Below are 25,369 nucleotides of genomic sequence, written 5' to 3' on the forward strand. Positions count from 1 at the left end.
GTGTGGGCTCACACTGTAAATATATACAGTGACGTCGCGGACGGCGGCTATGCGCCTTTCTTTGACGTTGCCGCGGGACAGGTACCGGGGACGCCAGCGCCGTGGTAGCATGTGATGCGCCGATTGGTAAGCACAGCCATGATTGGCTTGGGGTTTCTATATTGATAGTATATAAATGGCAGGTAAGACCCTCCCTATACCTCACTCCCTGACGAAGCAACGTGTGAAACGCGCGTTGGAGTGTGGGGTTGAGGCACAGTACGCCAGCATGAGTACCGGTAAGGATCGTTAGATACACTCTGCACTTTGTACCGCTTGACTATTGGCAGTGATTGCTAAAAGCACTTTGTACCTTTGGAATGCTTATAAGGGCTCATATACATTTACTTACCAGTGATTGCTAAAATGCACTTTGTACCTTGGGAATGTTCATAAGGGTTCATATATATTTATTTACCAGGATAAATTAAATTCATTACGCCCTTTTATTTTTCCTTATGGTTGCTCATGCATATAATATTAATCAAATCAGAAGCAAGGGCATGATTATTGTTATATATTGATTCATCTCATTTACCAATTGCCCTTATATATTGCTTCTGGAATTTAAATTTGGTGCCTCCTCCAAATTTCTGTGTTTAGTTTTGTCTAGTGTCTTATAAATAATAAAATATTTTGTGTTTATATGAATTGTGTTTTTGAATATTTTTTCAAGTAGTTTTTCTGGTCTAAATATATACAGTGCCTTGAGAAAGTATTCGGCTCCCTGGAACTTTTCAACCTTTTTCCACATATCATGCTTCAAACAAAGATACCAAATGTAAATTTTTGGTGATGAATCAACAACAAGTGGAACACAATTGTAAAGTTGAACGAAATGTATTGGTTATTTTATTGGTTATTGGAAATTCAAAAACTGAAAAGTGGGGTGTGCAATATTATTCGGCCCCTTTACTTTCAGTGCAGCAAACTCACTCCAGAAGTTCATTGTGGATCTCTGAATGATCCAATGTTGTCCAAAATGCCTAATGATGATAAATATAATCCACCTGTGTGTAATCAAGTCTCCGTATAAATGCACCTGCTCTGTGATAGTCTCAGGGTTCTGTTTGAAGCACAGAGAGCATCATGAAGACCAAAAAACACAACAGGCAGGTCCGTGATACTGTTGTGGAGAAGTTTAAAGCCGGATTTGGATACAAAATGATTTCCAAAACTTTAAACATCCCAAGGAGCACTGTGCAAGTGATCATATTGAAATGGAAGCAGTATTTATACCACTGCAAATCTACCAAGACCCGGCCGTCCCTCTAAACTTTCATCTCAAACAAGGAGAAGACAGGTCAGAGATGCAGCCAAGAGGCCCATGATCACTCTGGATGAACTGCAGAGATCTACAGCTGAGGTGGGACAGTCTGTCCATTGGACAACAATCAGTCGTACACTGCACAAATCAGGCCTTTACGGAAGAGTGGCAAGAAGAAATCCATTTCTCAAAGATATCCATAAAAAGTGTTGTTTAAAGTTTGCAACAAGCCACTTGGGAGACACCAAACATGTGGAAGAAGGTGCTCTGGTCAGATGAAACCAAAATCGAACTTTTTGGCAACAATGCCAAACGATATGTTTGGTGTAAAAGCAACACAGCTTATCACCCTGAACACACCATCCCAACTGCCAAACATGGTGGTGGCAGCATCCTGGTTTGGGCCTGCTTTTCTTCAGCAGGGACAGGGAAGATGGTTAAAATTGATGGGAAGATGGATGGAGCCAAATACAGGACCATTCTTGAAGAAAACCTGTTGGAGTCTGGAAAAGACCTGAGACTGGGACGGAGATTTGTCTTCCAACAAGACAATGATCCCAAACAAAAAGCAAAATCTACAATGGAATGGTTCACAAACTTATCCAGGTGTTAGAATGGCCAAGTCAAAGTCCAGGGCTGAAAACTGCTGCTCACAAACGATCTCCATCAATCCTCACTGAGCTCGCGCTGTTTGCCAAGAGAAAATGGGCAAGAATTTCAGTCTCTCGATGTACAAAACTGATAAGAGACATACTCGAAGCGACTTACAGCTGTAATCACAGCAAAAGGTGGTGCAACAAAGTATTAAGTGAAAGGAGCCGAATAATATTGCATGCCCCATTTTTCAGTTTTTGAATTTCCACAAAAATTTAAAAATAACCAATAAATTTCATTCAACTTTACAATTGTGTTCCACTTGTTGATTCTTCACCAAAAATTTACATTTGGTATCTTTATGTTTGAAGCATGATATGTGGGAAAAGGTTGAAAAGTTCCAGGGAGCCGAATACTTTCGCAAGGGACTGTATATAGAGGCTACGTGGTGCTCACCCTGTATACACATATAGAGGCTATGTGATGTTCACCCTATATACACATATAGAGGCTATGTGGGGGCTCACCCTATATACACATATAGAGGCTATGTGGTGCTCACCCTGTATGCACACTAGAGGCTATGTGGGGCTCACACTGTATACATATGGAGGCTATGTGGGGGCTCACACTGTGTATATATATATATATATATATATATATATATATATATATATATATATATATATATATATATATATATATATATATATATATATATATATATATATATATATATATATATATATATATAGAGGCTATGTGGGGCTCACACTATATACATATGGAGGCTATGTGGGGCTCACACTATATACATATAGAGGCTATGTGGGGCTCACACTATATACATATAGAGGCTATGTGGGGCTCACACTATATACATATGGAGGCTATGTGGGGGCTCACACTGTATATACATATAGAGGCTATGTGGGGGCTCACTCTGTATACACATATAGAGGCTATGTGGGGGCTCACCCTGTATATACATATAGAAGCTATGTGGGGGCTCACCCTGTATACACATATAGAAGCTATGTGGGGGCTCACCCTGTATATACATATAGAGGCTATGTGGGGGCTCACCCTGTATATACATATTGAAGCTATATGGTGCTCATCCTGTATATACATATAGAAGCTATGTGGGGGCTCACCCTGTATATACCTATTGAGGCTATATGGTGCTCATCCTGTATATACATATAGAAGCTATGTGGGGGCTCACTCTGTATACACATATAGAAGCTATGTGGGGGCTCACCCTGTATATACATATTGAGGCTATATGGTGCTCATCCTGTATATACATATAGAAGCTATGTGGGGGCTCACCCTGTATATACCTATTGAGGCTATATGGTGCTCATCCTGTATATACATATAGAAGCTATGTGGGGGCTCACCCTGTATATACCTATTGAGGCTATATGGTGCTCATCCTGTATATACATATAGAAGCTATGTGGGGGCTCACCCTGTATATACATATTGAGGCTATATGGTGCTCATCCTGTATATACATAGAGAAGCTATGTGGGGGCTCACCCTGTATATACCTATTGAGGCTATATGGTGCTCATCCTGTATATACATATAGAAGCTATGTGGGGGCTCACCCTGTATATACATATTGAGGCTATATGGTGCTCATCCTGTATATACATATAGAAGCTATGTGGGGGCTCACCCTGTATATACATATTGAGGCTATATGGTGCTCATCCTGTATATACATATAGAAGCTATGTGGGGGCTCACCCTGTATATACATATTGAGGCTATATGGTGCTCATCCTGTATACACATATAGAGGCTATGTGGCGCTCATCCTGTATACACATATAGAGGCTATGTGATGTTCACCCTATATACACATATAGAGGCTATGTGGTGCTCACCCTGTATGCACACTAGAGGCTATGTGGGGCTCACACTGTATACATATAGAGGCTATGTGGGGGCTCACACTGTATATACATATAGAGGCTATTTGGCGCTCACACTGTATATACATATAGAGGCTATGTGGGTGCTCATACTGTATACACATATAGAGGCTATGTGGGGGCTCACCCCGTATATACATATAGAGGATATGTGGGGCTCACATTGAATACACATATAAACGCTATGTGGGGCACACACTATATACATATAGAGGCTATGTGGGGGCTCACACTGTATATACATATGGAGGCTATGTGGGGGGCTCATACTGTTTATACATATAGAGGCTATGTGGGGCTCGCATTGTATATACATATAAACACTGTGGGGAGCACACAATATGTTGGAGGCAATGTGGGCTAAAATTGTATATAGGAGGCTATGTAGTGGCTCAATCCGCATATAGGAGGCCATGTGGGGTAGCATACAGTATAAAGGGGGCTGTGTGGGGAACATACGGTATATAGGGGGTGTCAGTTTGATTAATTCTGCTCAATATTAAGAGATACAATATCAATATAAATAATTAATAATTTAGAGCAAAATTAATGTTAGCCTATTGGTTTGGACTCCAAAATATTCACTTTCTCTCATGTGGCGCCTCAGGAAAATTAATCGCGCACCCTTGCTCTTATCAATATTGGGGGGTTTTGGGGGAGAAGGCAGACATGTTTTTTTAATCCTTGATCACCCCTTTAAATATACTTCCCTTATATTCATTTTGTGCCTTTATTTTATATGCACAGAAAAAATAAGAAAAAGCATGTTACATAATGTGTGACCTCTCTGGTGCTACTGTAGCAGATGCAATGCTTTGGACCATAGCCCCTGCTCCGAAGCGAGGGCACAGAGCCAGGGGGAGCCCATGGACGCAGCTTGGCATTCAGTCGGGCACAGACAAATCATCGCTCTTTATTAAGTCAGTGTTTTGTGCAATGCCCATGTTACTCCCTTCACTCGGCACTACTGCCCCTACTCTCCAGTGTCAAGTAGAAGATTTCAGAAGTTTAAAGGAAGCCAAAGGATTTGTCACCCCCATATGGGAGCAATGATCTACTTACACATATTTACGTGCCCTAGGAATAAATAATTGGGAGATGCCTACTAAAGCGCGTCACCCCTCATCCGATAGCTGCAAGCTGTGTATGAAAGTGCAGGGTTTTTTCGTTGATTTTTTTAAAAAGTTTTTTTCCCTGACAGTTAATCCTGCCTTAATGGGGAATTGGAAGGACATGCTAACCCAGCAAAGCAAGAGGATTACTTTATGAAATTGAATGAATTCTGATAACAGCATCTCCTGGCAATACTGAAGATTAAAATAATAAATGCCAAATCCAAGTGTCACACGCATAATCCAGTCTGATGACCTGGTTTAGCCTTGCAAATGCTCTCCATTTCAGAGTAAAGTACTTCATGACACACATGTGGGGAAATAAAGAAAAGATTCTCTCAAATGACACAAAAGAACGTAAAGAAAAAAAAATACAATGAAAGAAACAGTCAAAATTTCCACCTTTGCAATTTATCCTCTATGCATGGTACAGGTGATCGCTGGGGATCAAAGCTAACGTGTCCACAGGCGTATTTCACAGCCCTCTTCTCAGGATTGGTGGGGTCCTAGTTGCCGGATTTCATCTAATCTGTGGAATAACCCTTTAACTACCACTATTCAGTCACGACACTACATCTGAGCTCTGTGTAGGGTAATTGTACAGTCGCCCCTGCTTGTCAGGTCAACTTACCCGATCCCTTGCGCTACAAAACTGGCCACAGAGGAAAATCCGCAGAGAACCATTTAGAGCGTCAAAAAAAGGCTGCGAATGTCATTGCAAAAAATGTGCATTGCAAAGAGTGAAATCAACCTACTGATATGACCCACTGCGGATGTCAAATCCGTAATGCCATTTGTTCTACTTTGCAGATTTTCTCAACTGCGCACGATAATGCCATCCGCAATACCGCTGCTGAAGGACGCAGAGGATTTTCGAAACACAATACCATGGCGGAGACTCCGCTGCGTATCGTGCCCGTGGGAATGTACCTTCAAGTCTGCAATGTAGACAAGATTATATCAGAAAATTGCTACGAATGAATTTCCCAGATGCAGTCATTAAAGTGCCAGGAAGAGTTTTTCCAACATAGTCTGCAGCTTTGCTTTTATAGTCTATCGGCAGCCTCCGTGATGCATACAGACACTCATGCACTAATCTGGAACACTCATCATAAACCCCTTTAAATTACCTCTAAGTGATAAGATGACAGATGAGAGCGAATATGGGCAAGGTAGCTGGCAGCCAAACAATCGCATGAATCTTTGCTCGTACAACAGCTATCTAAAGTGTATGTGGGAGGGCAATTATTTAGTTTCTGATGCCACACTACCAACCAATGACCTTGTAATGAAAAAATGTTGTCATGCGTGGTCATGTTGGGGCCATACTGTAGAATCGATGCCCAGCTTACTTTATAGGGAAGATTCCAGAGCTGATGATAGTGCCCGACATTGCACAGGAATGACACTTTACCTGATTCCACTGGTACAGGTTTTCGTACCACTTTGCAGGGATAACTTCTCGAGGTTTCTCCCGTTGGAATAAACTGCAGAAAGGGGGAAAAGTTACAAAAAGGCAATCAAGTGACACAATGGAAGAGGGCTTACTGACTAATAATGACCAAGCCTTTAAAGGCTTTATGATTGGCAATGGTCTGACCTAAGGTACCCCCCCCCCCCCCCTTCTTTACAAAGGGCTACAGTGTCTATTTCAGACCAGCGAGTGGTTGTGTTTGCAAGCTAATAGGATGGGCTGCAACTCCCAAACATCTTGGCCAGGAGCGAAGCTCTGAAGGAACACAGTGAAGGGTCTTCGATCATTGGGGATCACACAGGTCGGAACCATTAAGATATATTATCTTGTGCCAACTACAAAAAGCGATTTATACATTACGGTCTCCCTGTAATTAATAAAAAGCTGAGCCTCCTCAACCACAAAAATGTAATCCTGCTCATGGAGAATATCATTCAACATCAGCACGAACTGTGTCAAACAACTCAATACTCCATCAGTGAAAGGACAATCCAATACATAAAATAATTAGTGACCCGTCCCAAATCAAAGCAGCTGCAAGTCTATTTAATTAGGACGTGTTGTACTCATTAGATATGGATGACAGATCTAAGCCAATTAACAAAAATAGTCACGGGTTAAGAAAAGGTAAGAATAAGGGCTCCCACTGTCTATAGGCTTACCTCAGCAGATGGTCTCGGGCAACTTCCTGAAGCCGTGAAGTCCTGTCGCTCCCACCAATGGTGCCTTCAAAACTCTGACCAACTATCTTGTTAACCGAGGATCTTATCTGATTTATCTGTAAAAAGTGAAGGACAGATGTGCATCAATGTGCATTTTCAGACAAGATCAAAGGAGGCAACACACGAGATAGTTGACTGTAATACAAATGTTCAGCAGACAGCTATCCCTCCTCTCTCCCCCATGCACCTGAGTGTTCAACTCGGTCATGTGTTCATGTTTTTTCAGCAGGAGGCAAAACCCCTCATCTTCTGTTGCCGGAAGTCAAGTTTGTTATCTCACTCATAGCCGCACCAATTGGGAGATCCAATGGGTCTTTTACAGCCTGAGTGCGCTCTCTACATGTGCAGGAAACGACCCTCCACGTGTGCAGGAAATTACTCTCTACATGTGTAGGAAACGACCCTCCACGTGTGCAGGAAATTACTCTCTACATGTGCAGGAAACGACTCTCTACATGTGCCGGAAACGACCCTCCACGTGTGCAGGAAATTAATCTCTACGTGTGCAGGAAACGACCCTCCACGTGTGCAGGAAATGACTCTCTACATGTGCAGGAAACGACCCGCCACGTGTGCAGAAAATGACTCTCTACATGTGCAGGAAACTACCCTCTATGTGTGCAGGAAACGACCCTCCACGTGTGCAGGAAATGACTCTCTACATGTGCAGGAAACTACCCTCCATGTGTGCAGGAAACGACCCTCCACGTGTGCAGGAAATGACTCTCTACATGTGCAGGAAACGACCCTCCACGTGTGCAGGAAACGACTCTACATGTGCAGGAAACGACCCTCCACGTGTGCAGGAAATTACTCTCTACATGTGTAGGAAACGACCCTCCACGTGTGCAGGAAATGACTCTCTACATGTGCAGGAAACGACCCTCCACGTGTGCAGGAAACGACCCTCCACGTGTGCAGGAAATTACTCTCTACATGTGTAGGAAACGACCCTCCACGTGTGCAGGAAATGACTCTCTACATGTGCAGGAAACGACCCTCCACGTGTGCAGGAAACGACCCTCCACGTGTGCAGGAAACGACTCTACATGTGCAGGAAACGACCCTCCACGTGTGCAGGAAATTACTCTCTACATGTGCAGGAAACGACTCTCTACATGTGCCGGAAACGACCCTCCACGTGTGCAGGAAATGACTCTCTACGTGTGCAGGAAACGACCCTCCACGTGTGCAGGAAACGACTCTACATGTGCAGGAAATTACTCTCTACATGTGCAGGAAACGACCCTCCACGTGTGCAGGAAATTACTCTCTACATGTGCAGGAAACGACTCTCTACATGTGCCGGAAACGACCCTCCACGTGTGCAGGAAATGACTCTCTACGTGTGCAGGAAATGACTCTCCACGTGTGCAGGAAACGACTCTACATGTGCAGGAAATGACTCTCTACATGTGCAGGAAACGACCCGCCACGTGTGCAGGAAATGACTCTCTACATGTGCAGGAAACGACCCTCCACGTGTGCAGGAAATGACTCTCTACGTGTGCAGGAAACGACCCTCCATGTGTGCAGGAAATTACTCTCTACATGTGCAGGAAACAACTCTCCCTGGACACACCTGCAAACATGTGTCCCTGGGTTTTGAATAACATTGGTGGTTGCCATCTCCATCTTGAAAATTCCAACTCTAGGTGTCACTATAGAAGCAGAAAATCCATGTCCCACCAGCCTACCTTCACTAGGTCATCCACTTTTATGCAGACGTCGAAAGCCAATTCAATGTCATGTTCAGGCCAAACTGCAAGGTTACGGTAATGCCATCCCAGACCGCAAAGGACACCAGCATATTCTCTTCTGTTCTTGTTGACTCTTAAGATTTCACAGGGAATAAATTATAAAAAAATATATAAAATATATTCCTTAAGAGAAAAAATCTTTTCATTGCAGGAGCAAGCAAATGAATGTGTCTATTGTTTAAATCAGGTGTTTGTGTTCTATGTATTTAAAAAATATTTTTGGCAATTTTTTTCCACCATATAACGATTATGAAAACTAAAATTGAGAAATCTTGCAATTTTCACATTGGCAACTGGAGCTTTATAGCCCAAGTTCCTGATGGTTCAGGAAACACATGTACATTAGCAGCGATGAACTGACTGACACTATGTTCTGTATTGAAGCATGATGAGCATATGTAAAGCTCATTGTGAAGGCAGGGGAGAGGCTGTGACATGGCCTATTGTGATTGGAGGATCCTGTGTTACCAGCTGTGTATAGGAGTTACCTGGCATTGTCATCCTATCTTTGATGATAAAGAGCTTGCTGAAAACTTCTTGAAAACACAAGTACCACCAGTTTAAAATTGCAAGATTACGAATATTGTTTTTTAACTACAGACTAATATATAAAAGAAAAAAACTTTAACAAAATACATGTAATACAAAAGTTTGATTTAAATAATGGGTCATTCTCATGGCACATTCCCTTTAAACAAGAGTAAAATATGCAGGGGGTGACAATTGTAAATCACTATCAAGCAAGATATCGGATCTACTGCATCAGGCTCTGTTTCTGTTAAATAGCTTAATACCTTAAAGGTACCGTCACACTAAGCGACGCTGCAGCGATACCGACAACGATCCGGATCGCTGCAGCGTCGCTGTTTGGTCGCTGGAGAGCTGTCACACAGACAGCTCTCCAGCGACCAACTATGCCGGTAACCAGGGTAAACATCGGGTTACTACGCGCAGGGCCGCGCTTAGTAACCCGATGTTTACCCTGGTTACCAGCGTAAAAGTAAAAAAAAAAAAAAAAAAAACACTACATACTTACCTTCCGCTGTCTGTCCCTCGGCGCTCTGCTTCTCTGCCCTGTGTAAGCACAGCGGCCGGAAAGCACAGCGGTGACGTCACCGCTCTGCTTTCCGGCCGCTGTGCTTACACAGGGCAGAGAAGCAGAGCGCCGAGGGACAGACAGCAGAAGGTAAGTATGTAGTGTTTTTTTTTTTTTTTTTTTACTTTTACGCTGGTAACCAGGGTAAACATCGGGTTACTAAGCGCGGCCCTGCGCTTAGTAACCCGATGTTTACCCTGGTTACCAGCGAAGACATCGCTGAATCGGCGTCACACACGCCGATTCAGCGATGTCAGCAGGAAGTCCAGCGACGAAATAAAGTGCTGGACTTTCTGCAGCGACCAACGACATCACAACAGGATTCTGATCGCTGCTGTGTGTCAAACTGAACGATATCGCTAGCCAGGACGCTGCAACGTCACGGATCGCTAGCGATATCGTTTAGTGTGACGGTACCTTAAGTCAAAGGGAAACCTATTTACAAGTCTTAAAAATACCAAAATGTTGCTCACGACCACTTTGTTTCCAGAGGTCATCCGACTTTCCTGCGGGTTAGGTCACCTTTGGTAATAACAATACAATAACTTTTGCAGAAAGCTAATATCTAAATATCTCACAGGGAGCCTTACAAAGTTATCAACGTTCAATGGTAGAAAAGGCACAAGCCTGTATCTATGAAAAAAAAAAAAACAGCCCATACCTGAGCTCTATCACAGGGGCAAACAGCATGCTGACAAGTGCCGGCAAACCCGGGATGGATGGAAGCAGAGATGTCTCTCTTAACATGAGCATAGACCCTGGGAACAGAGGTAGGAAATGACCACATAATCATGTAGACCATGCTAAATGTACTGAAGAGGAATACTCGGATGAATGGAAATGATGAAATCTCTGCATTGAGCACATCATTATGACGGACGAGCTTCGAATGATTGCAAACTAAAATACGGAGACCTCTGGAACATACTGCATTTACCATCACTTTTGGAATGATTACACCATAAAAAAATCTTAAAAAGAAAACCCAAGAATGACGTAACTACCGAATCGTCAGTTATTTATTATTTTTGTGCTTTAGGTGAAAACCAAACGCAAAGATAAGTCTATAAGGCTAGTTTCACACTAGCATTTATCCGGGCTGCGGACTTCCTCCGTGAAGCCCCGCCACTGCCGTGCCTGTTCGTTCAGCTCCACCTACGGCTGCATGCGGACCCTATCTTTAACATTGGGTACGCAGGCCATGCCACTGCATGCGGATGCCGCCGCAAGTGTCGTTTTGACGGTGCGGCATCTGCCCGAAAATGAAACATGTTGAGTTCGGCACAGGTCGTCGCACCGTCAAAACGACGCATGCGGCGGCTTCCGCATACAGTGGCATGGCCTGCGTACCCAATGTTAAAAATAGGGTGCGCACGCCGCATGCAGCCGTAGGCGGAGCTGAACAAAGATGCACGGCAGTGAGCGGGGCTTCAAGGAGGAAGTCCGCAGCAGGCTAAACGCTAGTGTGAAACTAGCCCTAGTCAGTCTTCAAAAATATTGTTAAGGATTCCTCCTGTCAGAGACATATTTACAGAGAAAAGCATTGATGGGACAACAATTATCTAATGTTTATTGACAGATTTAAAAACCATTCACTAAAAAAAAACAAAAAAAAAACGTACCGGAAGAGTTTACAGTCAGTGACGCAGAGATAAACATCCTCTGGTGAGTCGCTTCCGGAGAGTCGTTCACAACAACAGAGTTGATGCTTTCTTTATCAATCCATACCGATCTAAGTAAGAAATAAAGATAATTGAAATGGAATAGCCTACTCCATTTTGTAATAATCTATGATAGAAATACACAATGATCCCAATGCTTAATTAGCTGCAATTACCTGAATTTGGACACACTCATCATACTATGAAAGTTGACCTCGTAGGGATGGAAAGGGCCATGAAGAATAACCTGCAACAGAATTATGAAGCAAAAACTGGAAATCAACCTGAGCAATTTTTATTAAAAAGAAACCTGTCGGCAAGATCATTCTGTTCAAACAGTGAGCAGAATAATTGACACAGGTGCCCGATACTATAAAAGTAGAGAAAACACATCTCTAATAATGACTCTTGGGTTTGGTTATGTGCCGTGCTCGCTGGAGGCCATGGTCTGGTGCCCTCCATCTAGGTCACAATGATTGACAGGTCTCTTTCTTTACACAAATAGGGCGAAGAGCATAACTGAATTCATGTAGCTCCTCTGGCTCTAACATGCTGTCTATAGGTCGGCTATAACAAGGTAACTGTTGTGCTATACTCCAGGACCGGGAGTTCCTGTCAAGATTTACCAGAGGTGGATCAGTAGTAAAAAAATAAATAAAATACCTGGAGTATTACTCCACATGGTGCAAAGAAGTGTCAATGATAAAGCCACACGCCAATGAGGTGCAGAATACTCCTTGTGCCGCTTTCTTACCTTGCTGTTTGGATGTCCAAACTGATTATTCTGATAGCTTTCCAGCAGGCCGTCAATCAGGACTTTGTCTCCCTTTCTGCTGAAGCCGTGCGGTGTGGTCTCGCCTTTGCTAATACTGGAGAATAGATCACTCAGCACTTCATTGCTTTGCTGCAAAAGAACAAGGCAAAAATGACGTTTATGAAAATCCGTACAATTGTCCCCACCTATAACAATATAACACAGAACAGCAATCTGTATGCACACGACCATGGCAAAAGCTGTGCGTTAAGGCCAATTCTTGAAGGAGTTACTAGCTAGTCACTACTAGCACAACTCGTTCTCATTCCCCACGCTTGGCCCCGATAAAAAAAAAACCCTTATACTCACCTCCCATTCCTGAGGTGTTGGTGCTCGTGGTCCCAGGGTTTCAGTGCAGTTGTTAAGACCCGTGGTACCCAATCAGCGCTGGCGTCACTGTCCCTGCCTTCAGTCCGGTCTGCAGCTAATCCCCAACTTCCTCTTCATGTTCAATTTGTCTGATGGCGGGGACAGGGACGCCATCGATGATTGAGCGCTGTACACCACGTGTCACAACTGCGGGAAAGCGAGTGCCGGCATCACAGGAACAGCGTCCACCCAAGAAGTTAGCCTAGTAGTGGACAACCTCTTTAGTTTATCGGAAACGTTATAGATTAGTTACATACTTGTCATGGTACCACTTAGTGTTCCCAGCCTTCTTTTGTTGAACATCCTCCTAGTGTGTCCAGTGCTGGCAAGAAGCATCTTCTAGTATCTTATTCTTACTGCCTAGTCTGCATCATAGTAGGAATTATTCCACAAGCCACGTAGACGAGCACCCTGCAGTACTCTAGCTCTTGTGAAACAACAACTCCCAGCATGACCGGACAGCTGGTTTCCACACCTGCAGGTCCACGTCTCCGTAAAATCCCCTATAGTCATTTAAGCTGAAATGCTCATTGACAGCGTTTATCTCCATTTGCTAATAATTATGGCTTTGATCTCCATTTCTAAAGTCACAAGCCTTTGCCCGGCCGCCATCTGTCCGATCTGGACAACTCTCCCAATCCGTAAGACGGCTGATGATGGGAGAGATATGGGACTGAAACAGGTGAGACACATTCCCCCACCATCTAATGGATGGGAGTGCATGGCCGAACAAGGGAGTATGGCTTCTGAAAGAAAGAAAGAACAAAGATCTGCAAAACTGAAAAGCCTGCTCATACTGCTGTTCATACTGTCTATCTGCTCTAATACTGGAGATACCAGGAGTGCTGAGGTAAGAAAAGCCTGCTCACACTGCTGTCCATACTGTCTATCTGCTCGAATACTGGAGGTACCAGGGGGGCTGAGGTAAGAAAAGCCTGCTCACACTGCTGTCCATACTGTCTGTCTATCTCCTCTAATACTGGAGATACCAAGAGTGCTGAGGTAAGAAAAGCCTGCTCACAGTGCTGTCCATACTGTCTATCTCCTCTAATACTGGAGGTACCAGGAGTGCTGAGGTAAGAAAAGCCTGCTCACAGTGCTGTCCATACTGTATCTGCTCTAATACTGGAGGTACCAGGAATGCTGAAATAAGAGAGGCCGCTCACACTGCTGTCCTCCCTGTCTAAGTGATCTAATACTGGAGGTACCAGGGGGACTGAGGTAAGAAAAGGCCGCTCACACTGCTGTCCTCCCTGTCTATGTGATCTAATACTGGAGGTACCAGGGGGACTGAGGTAAGAAAAGGCTGCTCACACTGCTGTCCACCCTGTCTGATCTAAAACTGGAGATCCTGGAGTGCAGAAGTAGGAAGAGGCTGCTCACGCTGCTGTACACCCTGTCTATCTGATCTAATACTGGAAACAACAGAAGTGCTGAGCTTAGATGAGGCTGCTCACACTGCTGTACACCCTGTCTGATCTAAAACTAGAGATACTGGAGTGCGGAGGTAAGAAGAGGCCGCTCACATTGATGTCCAAACGGTCTTTCTGATCTAATACTGAGGTACCAGGAGGACTGATTTGAGAAGATGCTGCTCACACTGCTATCCATCCTGTATATCTTATCTAAAACTGGAAAAACAAGGGGAGATGGGGCAATTAGAGCTCACACTGCTGCCCACCCTGCCTATATAATCTGCAAGCGCAGCAAAGAAATTAGCTGGCTTCGCCAGAAACATGGACATGTGGCCTCCCCCCTGATGAGGCACACATACAGCCTGTTGAGTCCACTAATCACTTATCTGTGCTCTCAGGTGTGTTGCAAGATCTTGCTGCAATTAATCCTCATGGTTCTCCTGTCCTGCAGTTCCAGTCAGAGGCAACCCCCTATCCACAACTCTGATCAGCAGAGGCTGAGCCCACATTAAAAGATGCGTTTATGGCTGTAACACAATATGGCTCTGCTCTATCTTCACTTAACACCCAGATGGGTCATACAAAGGAGGAATTTTCTTCTATGCAGCAAGGCCTGCAAAAAGTACAGTATTTTTCTTACTATAAGACGCACCCCAAATTTTCAGAAGGAAAATAGGGGAAAAAAATTAATGTTTGAAATGGGAGTCCGTCTTATAGTCCAAATTCCGCTTACCAGGGGTAATCGGCAGCGCTGCTGGAGCGTGGTCACAGGGGGTGTTCGGTGGTCCAGCGATATGACTCCCATCCCAGACTGGTGTGGCAGATTCGGCGGTGCTCTGTGGGGCGAGGGCTATGCCTGCATTTTGTGAAAGCCTGGAGGCCACCACACATCCATTGCTCGGATGCGGTGGCCTCCGGGAAATCCCATCCCAGGCTGGTGCGGCGGTGCCCTATGGTGCTGGGGGCTTCACCTGCATTTTGTGAATGCCCAGAGGCCCCCCGCACATCCATATCTGCGATGCGGTGGCCTCTGGGAAAATGTTCGCCGGGGGCGGCGCATGCTCAGATTGAGATCTCGGCAACGAGATCTCATCCAGAGATAGTTGCCGAGATCTCAATTTAAGCATGCACAGCCCCCTGGCAAACATTTTCCCACTGGCCACAGCATCGCAGCAGATTAAGATCTCGGCAACGAGATCTCAATCTGAGCATGTGCACCTCCTGGCGACCATTTGCCCAGTAGGCAACGCATCGCAGCAATGGATGTGCGGGGGTCTCCGGGCTTTCACAAAATGCCGGCGGAGCCGCCATGCACCAGAGAGCACCGCCGAACCTGCTGCACCAGCCTGAGAAGGGAGTGTTGATCATCACCCACAGCGTCAGACCAGGGCCGCTGCACAATCTGCTGCAGCCACACTAATTGCAAGTATATTCCGACTATACGACAGACCCCCATCCTCCCCCAAAGTGTTTAGGGAAAAAAGTGTGTCGTACAGTCCAAAAAAATACGACAAATGACTGCCCTACAACAGCAGGAGGGAGAATCAGTGACTTGGAATATAAGCGAACTTGAGTGGTCCGTGATACCTGCAGATATGACCAGCAGATCCTGGCCTTACTATCTATCCATCTAAAAAGACGACCTGATTTAAGGGTGGTCGGCATCCCTGAAAAACAGTGGGCAATAATACTAAGCACTTTAACCCCGTAATGACCGAGCCAATTTTTACAATTCTGACCACTGTCACTTTATGAGGTTATAACTCTGAAACGCTTTAACAGATCCCGCTGATTCAGAGATTGTTTTTTCGTGACATATTGTACTTCATGTTAGTGGTAGCATTTCTTCGATATTACTTGCGATTATTTATGAAAAAAACGGAAATATGGCGAAAATTATTAAAATTTTGCAATTTTCAAACTTTGTATTTTTATGCCCTTAAATCAGAGAGATATAGTACAGACCAAAAGTTTGGACACACCTTCTCATTTAAAGATTTTTCCATATTTTCATGACTATGAAAATTGTACATTCACACTGAAGGCATCAAAACTATGAATTAACACATGTGGAATTATATACTTAACAAAAAAGTGTGAAACAACTGAAATTATGTCTTATATTCTAGGTTCATCAAAGTAACCACCTTTTGCTTTGATGACTGCTTTGCACACTCTTGGCATTCTCTTGATGAGCTTCATTAGGTAGTCACTGGGAATGGTCTTCCAACAATCTTGAAGGAGTTCCCAGAGATGCTTAGCACTTGTTGGCCCTTTTGCCTTCACTATACGGCCCAGCTCACCCCAAACCATCTCGACTGGGTTCAGGTCTGGTGACTGTGGAGGCCAGGTCATCTGGCGTAGCACCCCATCACTCTCCCTCTTGGTCAAATAGCCCTTACACAGCCTGGAGGTGTGTTTGGGGTCATTGTCCTGTTGAAAAATAAATGATGGTCCAACTGAACGCAAACCGGATGGAACAGCATGCCGCTGCAAGATGCTGTGGTAGCCATGCTGGTCCAGTATGCCTTCAATTTTGAATAAATCCCCAAGAGTGTCACCAGCAAAGCACCCCCACACCATCACACCTCCTCCTCCATGCTTCACGGTGGGAACCAGGCATGTAGAGTCCATCCGTTCACCTTTTCTGTGTCGCACAAAGACACGGTGGTTGAAACCAAAGATCTCAAATTTGGACTCATCAGACCAAAGCACAGATTTCCACTGGTCTAATGTTCATTCCTTGTGTTCTTTAGCCCAAACAAGTCTCTTCTGCTTGTTGCCTGTCCCTAGCAGTGGTTTCCTAGCAGCTATTTTACCATGAAGGCCTGCTACACAAAGTCTCCTCTTAACAGTTGTTGTAGAGATGTGTCTGCTGCTAGAACTCTGTGTGGCATTGACCTGGTCTCTAATCTGAGCTGCTGTTAACCTGCGATTTCTGAGGCTGGTGACTCGGATAAACTTATCCTCAGAAGCAGAGGTGACTCTTGGTCTTCCTTTCCTGGAGCGGTCCCTCATGTGAGCCAGTTTCTTTGTAGCTCTTGATGGTTTTTGCCACTGCACTTGGGGACACTTTCAAAGTTTGCCCAATTTTTCAGACTAACTGACCTTCATTTCTTAAAGTAATGATGGCCACTCGTTTTTCTTTACTTGCTGCTTTTTTCTTGCCATAATACAAATTCTAACAGTCTATTCAGTAGGACTATCAGCTGTGTATCCACCATACTTCTACACAACACAACTGATGGTCCCAACCCCATTTATAAGGCAAGAAATCCCACTTATTAAACCTGACAGGGCACACCTGTGAATTGAAAACCATTCCCAGTGACTACCTCTTGAAGCTCATCAAGAGAATGCCAAGAGTGTGCAAAGCAGTCATCAAAGCAAAAAGTGGCTACTTTGAAGAACCTAGAATATAAGACATAATTTCAGTTGTTTCACACTTTTTTGTTATGTATATAATTCCACATGTGTAAATTCACAGTTTTGATGCCTTCAGTGTGAATGTACAATTTTCATGGTCATGAAAATACAGAAACATCTTTAAATGAGAAGGTGTCCAAACTTTTGGTCTGTACTGTATGTCACAAAAAATAGTTAATAAGTAACATTTCCCACATGTCTACATTACATCAGCACAATTTTGGAACCAATTCGAGCAGATAGACAGTATGGACAGCAGTGTGAGCAGGCTTTTCTTACCTCAGCAATTTTTTTGTTAGGGAGTTATAAGAGTTAAAAGTTGACCAGCAATTTCTCATTTTTACAACACCATTTTTTTGTTAGGGACCACATCTCATTTGAAGTCATTTTTAGGGTCTATATGATAGAAAATAACCAAGTATGACACCATTCTAAAAACTGCACCCCTCAAGGTGCTCAAAACCACATTCAAGAAGTTTATTAACCCTTCAGGTGTTTTACAGGATTTTTTGGAATGTTTAAATAAAAATGAACATTTAACTTTTTCACAAAAAATGTATTTCAGGGTAACAGGAGAAAATGGACTACAAAAGTTGTTGTACAATTTGTCCTGAGTACGCCGATACCCCATATGTGGGGGTAAACCACTGTTTGGGCGGATGGGAGAGCTCGGAAGGGAAGGAGCATCATTTGACTTTTCAATGCAAAATTGACAGGAATTGAGATGGGACGCCATGTTGCGTTTGGAGAGCCACTGATGTGCCTAAACATTGAAACCCCCCACAAGTGACACCATTTTGGAAAGAAGACCCCCCTAAGGAACTCATCTAGATCTGTTGTGAGAGCTTTGAATCCCCAAGTGTTTCACTACAGTTTATAAAGCAGAGCCGTGAAAATAATAAAAAAAAAAATTTCCCACAAAAATTATTTTTCAGCCCCCAGTTTTGTATTTTCCCAAGGGTAACAGGAGAAATTGGACCCCAAAAGTTGTTGTCCAATTTGTCCTGAGTACGCTGATACCCAATATGTGGGGGGAACCACCATTTGGGCGCATGGCAGAGCTCGGAAGGGAAGGAGTGCCATTTGGAATGCAGACTTAGATGGATTGGTCTGCAGGCGTCACGTTGCATTTGCAGAGCCCCTCATGTAACTAAACAGTAGAAACCCCCAACAAGTAACCCATATTGGAACCTAGACCCCCCCCCAAGCAACTTATCTAGATGTGTTGTGAGAACTTTGAACCCCCAAGTGTTTCACTACAGTTTATAACGCAGAGCCGTGAAAATAAAAAAATCTTTTTTTTCTCCACAAAAATTATTTTTTAGCCCACAGTTTTGTATTTTCCCAAGGGTAACAGGAGAAATTGGACCCCAAGCGTTGTTGTCCAATGTGTCCTGAGAACGCTGATACCCCATATGTTGGGGTAAACCCGTTTGGGCATACGGGAGAGCTTGGAAGGGAAGGAGCACCGTTTTACTTTTTCAATGCAGAATTGGCTCGAATTGAGATCGGATGCCATGTCGCCTTTGGAGAGCCCCTGATGTGCCTAAACAGTGGAAACCCCCCAATTATAACTGAAACCCTAACCCAAAGACACCCCAACCCTAATCCCAACCATAACCCCAACCACACCCCTAACCCCAACCCTATTCCCAACCGTAAATGTAATCCAAACCCAACTTTAGCCCCAACCCTAACCTTAGCCCCAACCCTAACTGTAGTCCTAATCCTATCCCTAACCCTAATGGGAAAATGGAAATAAATACATTTTTTAAATTTTTCCCTAACTAAGGGGGTGATGAAGGGGGGTTTGATTTACTTTTATAGCGGGTTTTCTAGCGGATTTTTATGATTGGCAGCCGTCACACACTGAAAGACGCTTTTTATTGCAAAAAATATTTTTTGCGTTACCACATTTTGAGAGCTATAATTTTTCCATATTTTGGTCCACAGAGTCATGTCAGGTCTTGTTTTTTGCGGGACGAGTTGACGTTTTTATTGGTAACATTTTCGGGCACGTGACTTTTTTTATCGCTTTTTATTCTGATTTTTGTGAGGCAGAATGACCAAAAACCAGCTATTCATGAATTTCTTTTGGGGGGAGGCGTTTATACCAATCCGCGATTGGTAAAATAGGGATTTTTGTGTTACTCACCGTAAAATCCTTTTCTCCGAGTCATTCATTGAGGGACACAGGACTGTGGGTGTATGCTATTGCCGCCAGGAGGCTGACACTAAGTAGATAAAAAAAAAAGTTAGCTCCTCCTCCATAGTATACACCTTGCCACTGGCCCTGACAGCTCCAGTTTGGTGCACAAGCAGTAGGAGATAGAGAAAACAAAACAGCATTAGAGCAAAGACAACATGTCTAGAATAATACTACAGTCTGAACAACCCCGTAGAAAAATAAGATGAATAGGGAGGGAGCTGTGTCCCCCAATGAATGACTCGGAGAAAAGGATTTTACGGTGAGTAACACAAAAATCCCTATTTCTCCATCGTCTCATTGGGGGACACAGGACTGTGGGATGTCCCAAAGCAGTCCCAGGGTGGGAAAAAGACTCACTGGAATAAACCCCTAGGCACTTACCGCCTATAGGTGCGATACCGCAGCCTGAAGAATTCTCCTTCCCAAACTTGCATCAGCAGAGGCCTGAGTGTGGATATTATAATGTTTAGAGAAAGTGTGCAGGCTGGACCAAGTTGCCGCTTGGTGCCGAAGTGCCCAGGACGCCCCTACCGCTCTAGTAGAATGTGCCCTGATCCCAGCCGGGATGGCTGCACCCTTGATGCGGTAGGCCTCCTGAATGGTGGCTCGTATCCATCTGGCTAAGGTCGACCTAGAAGCTGCGAGTATGACCCACAGGAAGAACGAACAGGACATCCGTCTGTCGAAAAGAAGCGGTCCGGGAAACATATCTTCTCAGCGCTCTCACCAGGTCCAGAGTATGGAGAGCTTTCTCCACACGGTGTGAAGGTGCAGGACAAAAAGAAGGCAAGACTATGTCCTCATTGATGTGAAAAGAGGAAACTACCTTTGGCAGAAAAGGAGCTGGTCTTAATACTACCTTATCCTGATGAAATTGCAGAAACGGCGACTGACAGGACAAGGCCGCCAATTCCGACACCCGCCTAATGGAGGTTATGGCTACCAAAAACAAAACCTTCCAAGAAAGATACGTTAAAGAAACTTCTTGGAGGGGCTCAAATGGGGCTTCCTGAAGAGCGCTCAAGACCAGATTAAGGTCCCAAGCTTCTAGCGGAGCTCTGTAAGGAGGGACCAAGTGAGAGACTCCCTGCAAAAAAGTCTTGACCTGTGAAATGGTAGCAATCCTGCGCTGGAAAAGAACCGATAAGGCTGATATTTGCCTCCTAAGGGTACTTGGAGCGAGTCCCGAGTCTAAACCAGCTTGAAGAAAAGCTAAAATATTAGGAACGGAGAACCGTAGAGGAGGAAGACCCTGCTTCCTGCACCACGAGAGAAAGACTTTCCAGGTGTGGTGGTAAAAGCGCGCAGAAACCGTCTTTCGAGAATTAATCATAGTGGAAGCTACCTTTTGAGAAAAACCGGCCTGGGTCAGAATCCAAGATTCAACGGCCAAGCCGTCAAACGCAGGGCCCCTAAGTTCTGGTGGAATATCGGCCCCTGCGACAGAAGATCTGGCCGCATTGGTAGCTGCCAAGGAACCCCGGCAATCAGCTGAACTAGGTCCGCGTACCATGATCTCCGAGGCCAATCTGGGGCGACTAGAATTGCCGGAACTCCCTCTATCTTGATCTTCCTGACAACCCTTGGGAGGAGCGCCAGAGGAGGAAACAGATAGGAAGACGAAACTGGTTCCAAGGTAGGACCAGTGCGTCTACGGCGAGAGCTTTTGGATCTCGATAACGAGCTACGAACCTGGAGACCTTGGCATTCCACCCGGATGCCATTAGATCCACGTCCGGGATACCCCAGCGTTGGCAAATCAGCCGAAAAACGTCGGGGTGAAGAGACCATTCCCCGGACGCAAGACCCTGACGGCTCAGAAAGTCCGCTGCCCAGTTCTCCTTGCCCGGGATGTAAACTGCCGAAATCACGAAGTGGTTGTTCTCGGCCCAGCGGAGGATTTGCCCTACCTCGCGCATGGCTGACTTGCTGCGGGTGCCCCCCTGATGATTTACGTAAGCCACAGCCGTGGCATTGTCCGATTGGATCCGGACCGGGTGACCCGCCAGAGGATTTTGAAAGTGCTGCAGAGCCAGCCAAATTGCCCTCATCTCCAACAGATTGATTGGAAGAGTTGATTCCCCTGGGGACCAATAACCTTGTGCTGTGTGTTGGAGTAACACTGCTCCCCAACCGAGAAGACTGGCGTCTGTAGAGACTACCAGCCAATGGACTGGAGGAAAGGCTTTCCCCTGCAGCAGAGAGGAGCTCCTCATCCACCATATGAGAGATTGCCTGACCCGGGGAGACAGACGGCACCAGAGGTTGAGAGAAGCATGACTCCTGTTCCAGGCCGACAAAATTGCCTGCTGGAGAGGGCGAAGATGAAATTGGGCGAATGGTACTGTTTCTATGGCTGCCACCATCCTGCCCAAGACCCTCATGCAAAACCGGATTGAGTGGAAACTCGGCTGCTGCAGTATTTTTACTTCCTGCCGGAGGCAGAGTACCTTGTTCTGGGGTAGGATAGTCAGACCCCGAGAAGTATCGAAGATCATTCCTAAAAAAGAAATCTTTCGAGATGGGATTAGAGATGACTTTTTTAAATTCACCAGCCACCCTAGTCTGGATAGAGTGTCCAAGGTGATGCTGACGTTCTCTTTGCATGCTTGAAAAGTTGGCCCCTTCACCAAGAGATCGTCCAAGTATGGCAAAATGACTATGGCCCGAGAGTGCAGGATGGACACAACTGTTGACATCACCTTTGTGAACACCCTGGGAGCAGAGGCGAGACCGAAAGGTAATGCTGTGAATTGGAAGTGACGTTCGCCTATGGAAAAACGTAGAAATCTTTGATGCGGAAGAAATATGGGGACATGCAGATAGGCATCTTGGATATCTATGGAAGCTAGGAACTCTCACTTTTCCATAGCCGCAATAACCGAGCGGAGCGACTCCATATGGAAGTGACGAGTGCTGATGAACTTGTTCAAACACTTTAGGTCCAGAATGGGTCTTACAGTCCCATCTTTTTTGGGGACCGTAAACAGATTGGAATAGAATCCTTGGAACCTTTCTTCCCTTGGAACGGGAACAATGACCCCTTTGGACTGAAGAGACTCGACTGCCTTGAATAAAGCCTTTAGACGGGATTTTGAACCGGGAAGACTGGACGGAAAAAACCGACTTGGAGGGAGAGAGAGAAACTCTATTTTGTACCCTGAAACTACCAGTTCTCTCACCCATCTGTCGTGAACGACTGACAGCCAGGACTGATGGAACCGCCTACTCTGTTGTAGACGACTTGAGGCGGCCTCCAGTCATTTAGCCGAAGACCGAGGATATCTAGATCCCCTAGATCTTGACGGTTGATATCGCATTCTTGCCAATGGATTGGCTCTATATGAGACCTGGTGCTCCCTGTCTTGGTTAGACCGACTTGGAGGACCTGAGCTTGGTGCTGCAGACCACCGAGTGTTACGAAAGGACTTAAACCTTGCTTGAAATTGGCGACGAAAAGGTTGCTTAACCCTTTGTTGTGGAAGGAAATTACTCTTTCCTCCTGTGGTATCAGATATAAGTTGATTCAACTTTGCGCCAAATAATCGGCCACCTTGATATGGAAGGGATGTAAGGGACTTTTTTGAAGTAGAGTCCGCCCGCCAATTTCTCAGCCATAGAGCCCTTCTGATAGCGATAGCATTTGCAGCTGCCAATGCTCAACAATTTGCCGCATCCAAAGATGCGTTAATCAGATAATTCCCAGCTAAGGATATCTGATTTGACATCTCTATAACTTCTACAGGTAACTCCCTATCCTGAAGAACCTTAGTGACGGACTCTGACCAAGCTATCATAGCTTTGGTAACCCATGTCGCCGCAAAAGACGGCGCGAGGGCTGACCCTGAAGCCTCAAACACCGACCGAGCTAGACTCTCTAAGAGCCGATCAGTTGGATCTTTAATAGCAGACCCATTAGGAAGAGACAGCAGTGTGTTAGAGGCCAAACGGGACATGGGACACGGGAGGATCCACAGAAGGAGATTCTGCCCATTTTTTACAAATCTCGGGTGCGAAAGGATACCTTGTACCCAGGGCTCTCTGGCCTAAGAAACGTTTATCCGGTCGCTCCATGTGACGTTGAACTAAATCCTCAAACTCAGGATGGGAAGAAAACACCTTATGAGGTTGCTTGAACCTTTTAAAAGACACCCTATGACCTGAAGGTAAGGTGGCTACATCCTCTACTCCCAAAGACTGGTTAACGGCCTCAATGAGACTGTCAACTGATTCCTGATAATCAGGAGCTTCTAAATCAAAAGACCCTTCAGAGTCAAAGTCCGAACCATGTTCACTCACTCCCACAGGTGAGGGAGACCGAGAGATGGAATTCAAAGATGCAGATGAACCCGACTGACCGGGAGACACTGTATGGGTACGCTTCCCCCGCGTCTGCCTATAGGGAGTACGGCCCCTGCAGGCCGGAGGGTCCTGAGAATCGGAGGATCTTTCCGAAACAGATGGATGAATGTCCCCGACAGGGGCTTGAAGGGACTCAACCGCCTTTGTTAGAGACGCCATAGATTGTGTTAAGGATACGACCCACTCAGGGGGAGATGCCGCAGTCTCAGATACAGGCATACCCGGCAGGATAGCAGGCGGGGGCTCCTGAGCGCATTCGGAATCGCAAGCTTCACAGAAATGACTAGTTTGTGCATGCGGAAAAGAAGCCCGACAAGTAATGCATGAGGTATACAGGACTGTGTGAGACTTAATCCTTCTACACATGATGACTATTGCTGCTGTTGCTGCTATGAAACGCTTATGAGCTACTGGGTCTAGAACAAAAAACTGCTGTAAGGCTGAGGGAAGTAGCACTTACCCCAGTCCTGTGTCCCCGCAGGTTCTGAGCACCGCACTAAACCAAGCTCTGAGCAGAGAAAACCACCCTTATGTAGAAGATCATGAGCAGGTGAAAGGGGGAGGAGTTACCGCCATAAGGATCGTGCGTAGGCCAAAGCAGGGGACTTGATTTTCCCCATTCCTGCGCTCTCCTAGAAATGCTGGGAGCGCGAAACCGGAAGTACGCGCCGCCGAAGGGGGTGGAACTTCCGCCCATGACCCTGCAGAGAACTACAGCGACCATGATGCAGCGGGCCGCCGAAAGAAAGTTGATAGGGGCGGGACTTCCGCACGTGCTTTAGCTATGGAGAACAAGTACGCAATGAAGCAGGAGCCCCCCCCCGCAGCCTCTGACAACACATAAGGTTAGAAAAGAGGCATACACATAAATCCACATATAAATAAATAAATATATATATATATATATATATATATATATATATATATATATATATATATATATATATATATATATATATATATATATATATATATATATATATATATGGAAAAAGACAGTGCAGGCACCCTAACTCCTTCACCCTTCAGAAGGTGAGGAGAGGGACCGTCTGCCTCCTTTAAGCACCGCAGTCCAATGCATTGGTGATGAAGTGGAGGCT

General features: G+C 45.0%; 1 protein-coding gene across 2 annotated transcripts in view; it reads right to left on the minus strand.

Moving 5' to 3' along the window:
- TDRD9 (tudor domain containing 9) overlaps positions 1-25,369 on the minus strand; it is a 405,241-nt gene that overhangs the window by 17,286 nt on the left and 362,586 nt on the right. For both annotated transcript variants that reach the window (XM_069734376.1, XM_069734388.1), the window contains 7 exons: positions 12,429-12,578; positions 11,851-11,921; positions 11,636-11,745; positions 10,675-10,771; positions 8,855-8,990; positions 7,098-7,213; positions 6,376-6,448 (listed from right to left, as the gene is read on the minus strand). In XM_069734376.1, the coding sequence (XP_069590477.1) occupies positions 6,376-6,448; positions 7,098-7,213; positions 8,855-8,990; positions 10,675-10,771; positions 11,636-11,745; positions 11,851-11,921; positions 12,429-12,578 (753 nt within the window). The remainder of the gene's footprint in view (positions 1-6,375; positions 6,449-7,097; positions 7,214-8,854; positions 8,991-10,674; positions 10,772-11,635; positions 11,746-11,850; positions 11,922-12,428; positions 12,579-25,369) is intronic.

Source organism: Ranitomeya imitator, chromosome 1, assembly GCF_032444005.1.
Source record: "Ranitomeya imitator isolate aRanImi1 chromosome 1, aRanImi1.pri, whole genome shotgun sequence".
Classification (NCBI taxonomy): Eukaryota; Metazoa; Chordata; class Amphibia; order Anura; family Dendrobatidae; genus Ranitomeya; species Ranitomeya imitator.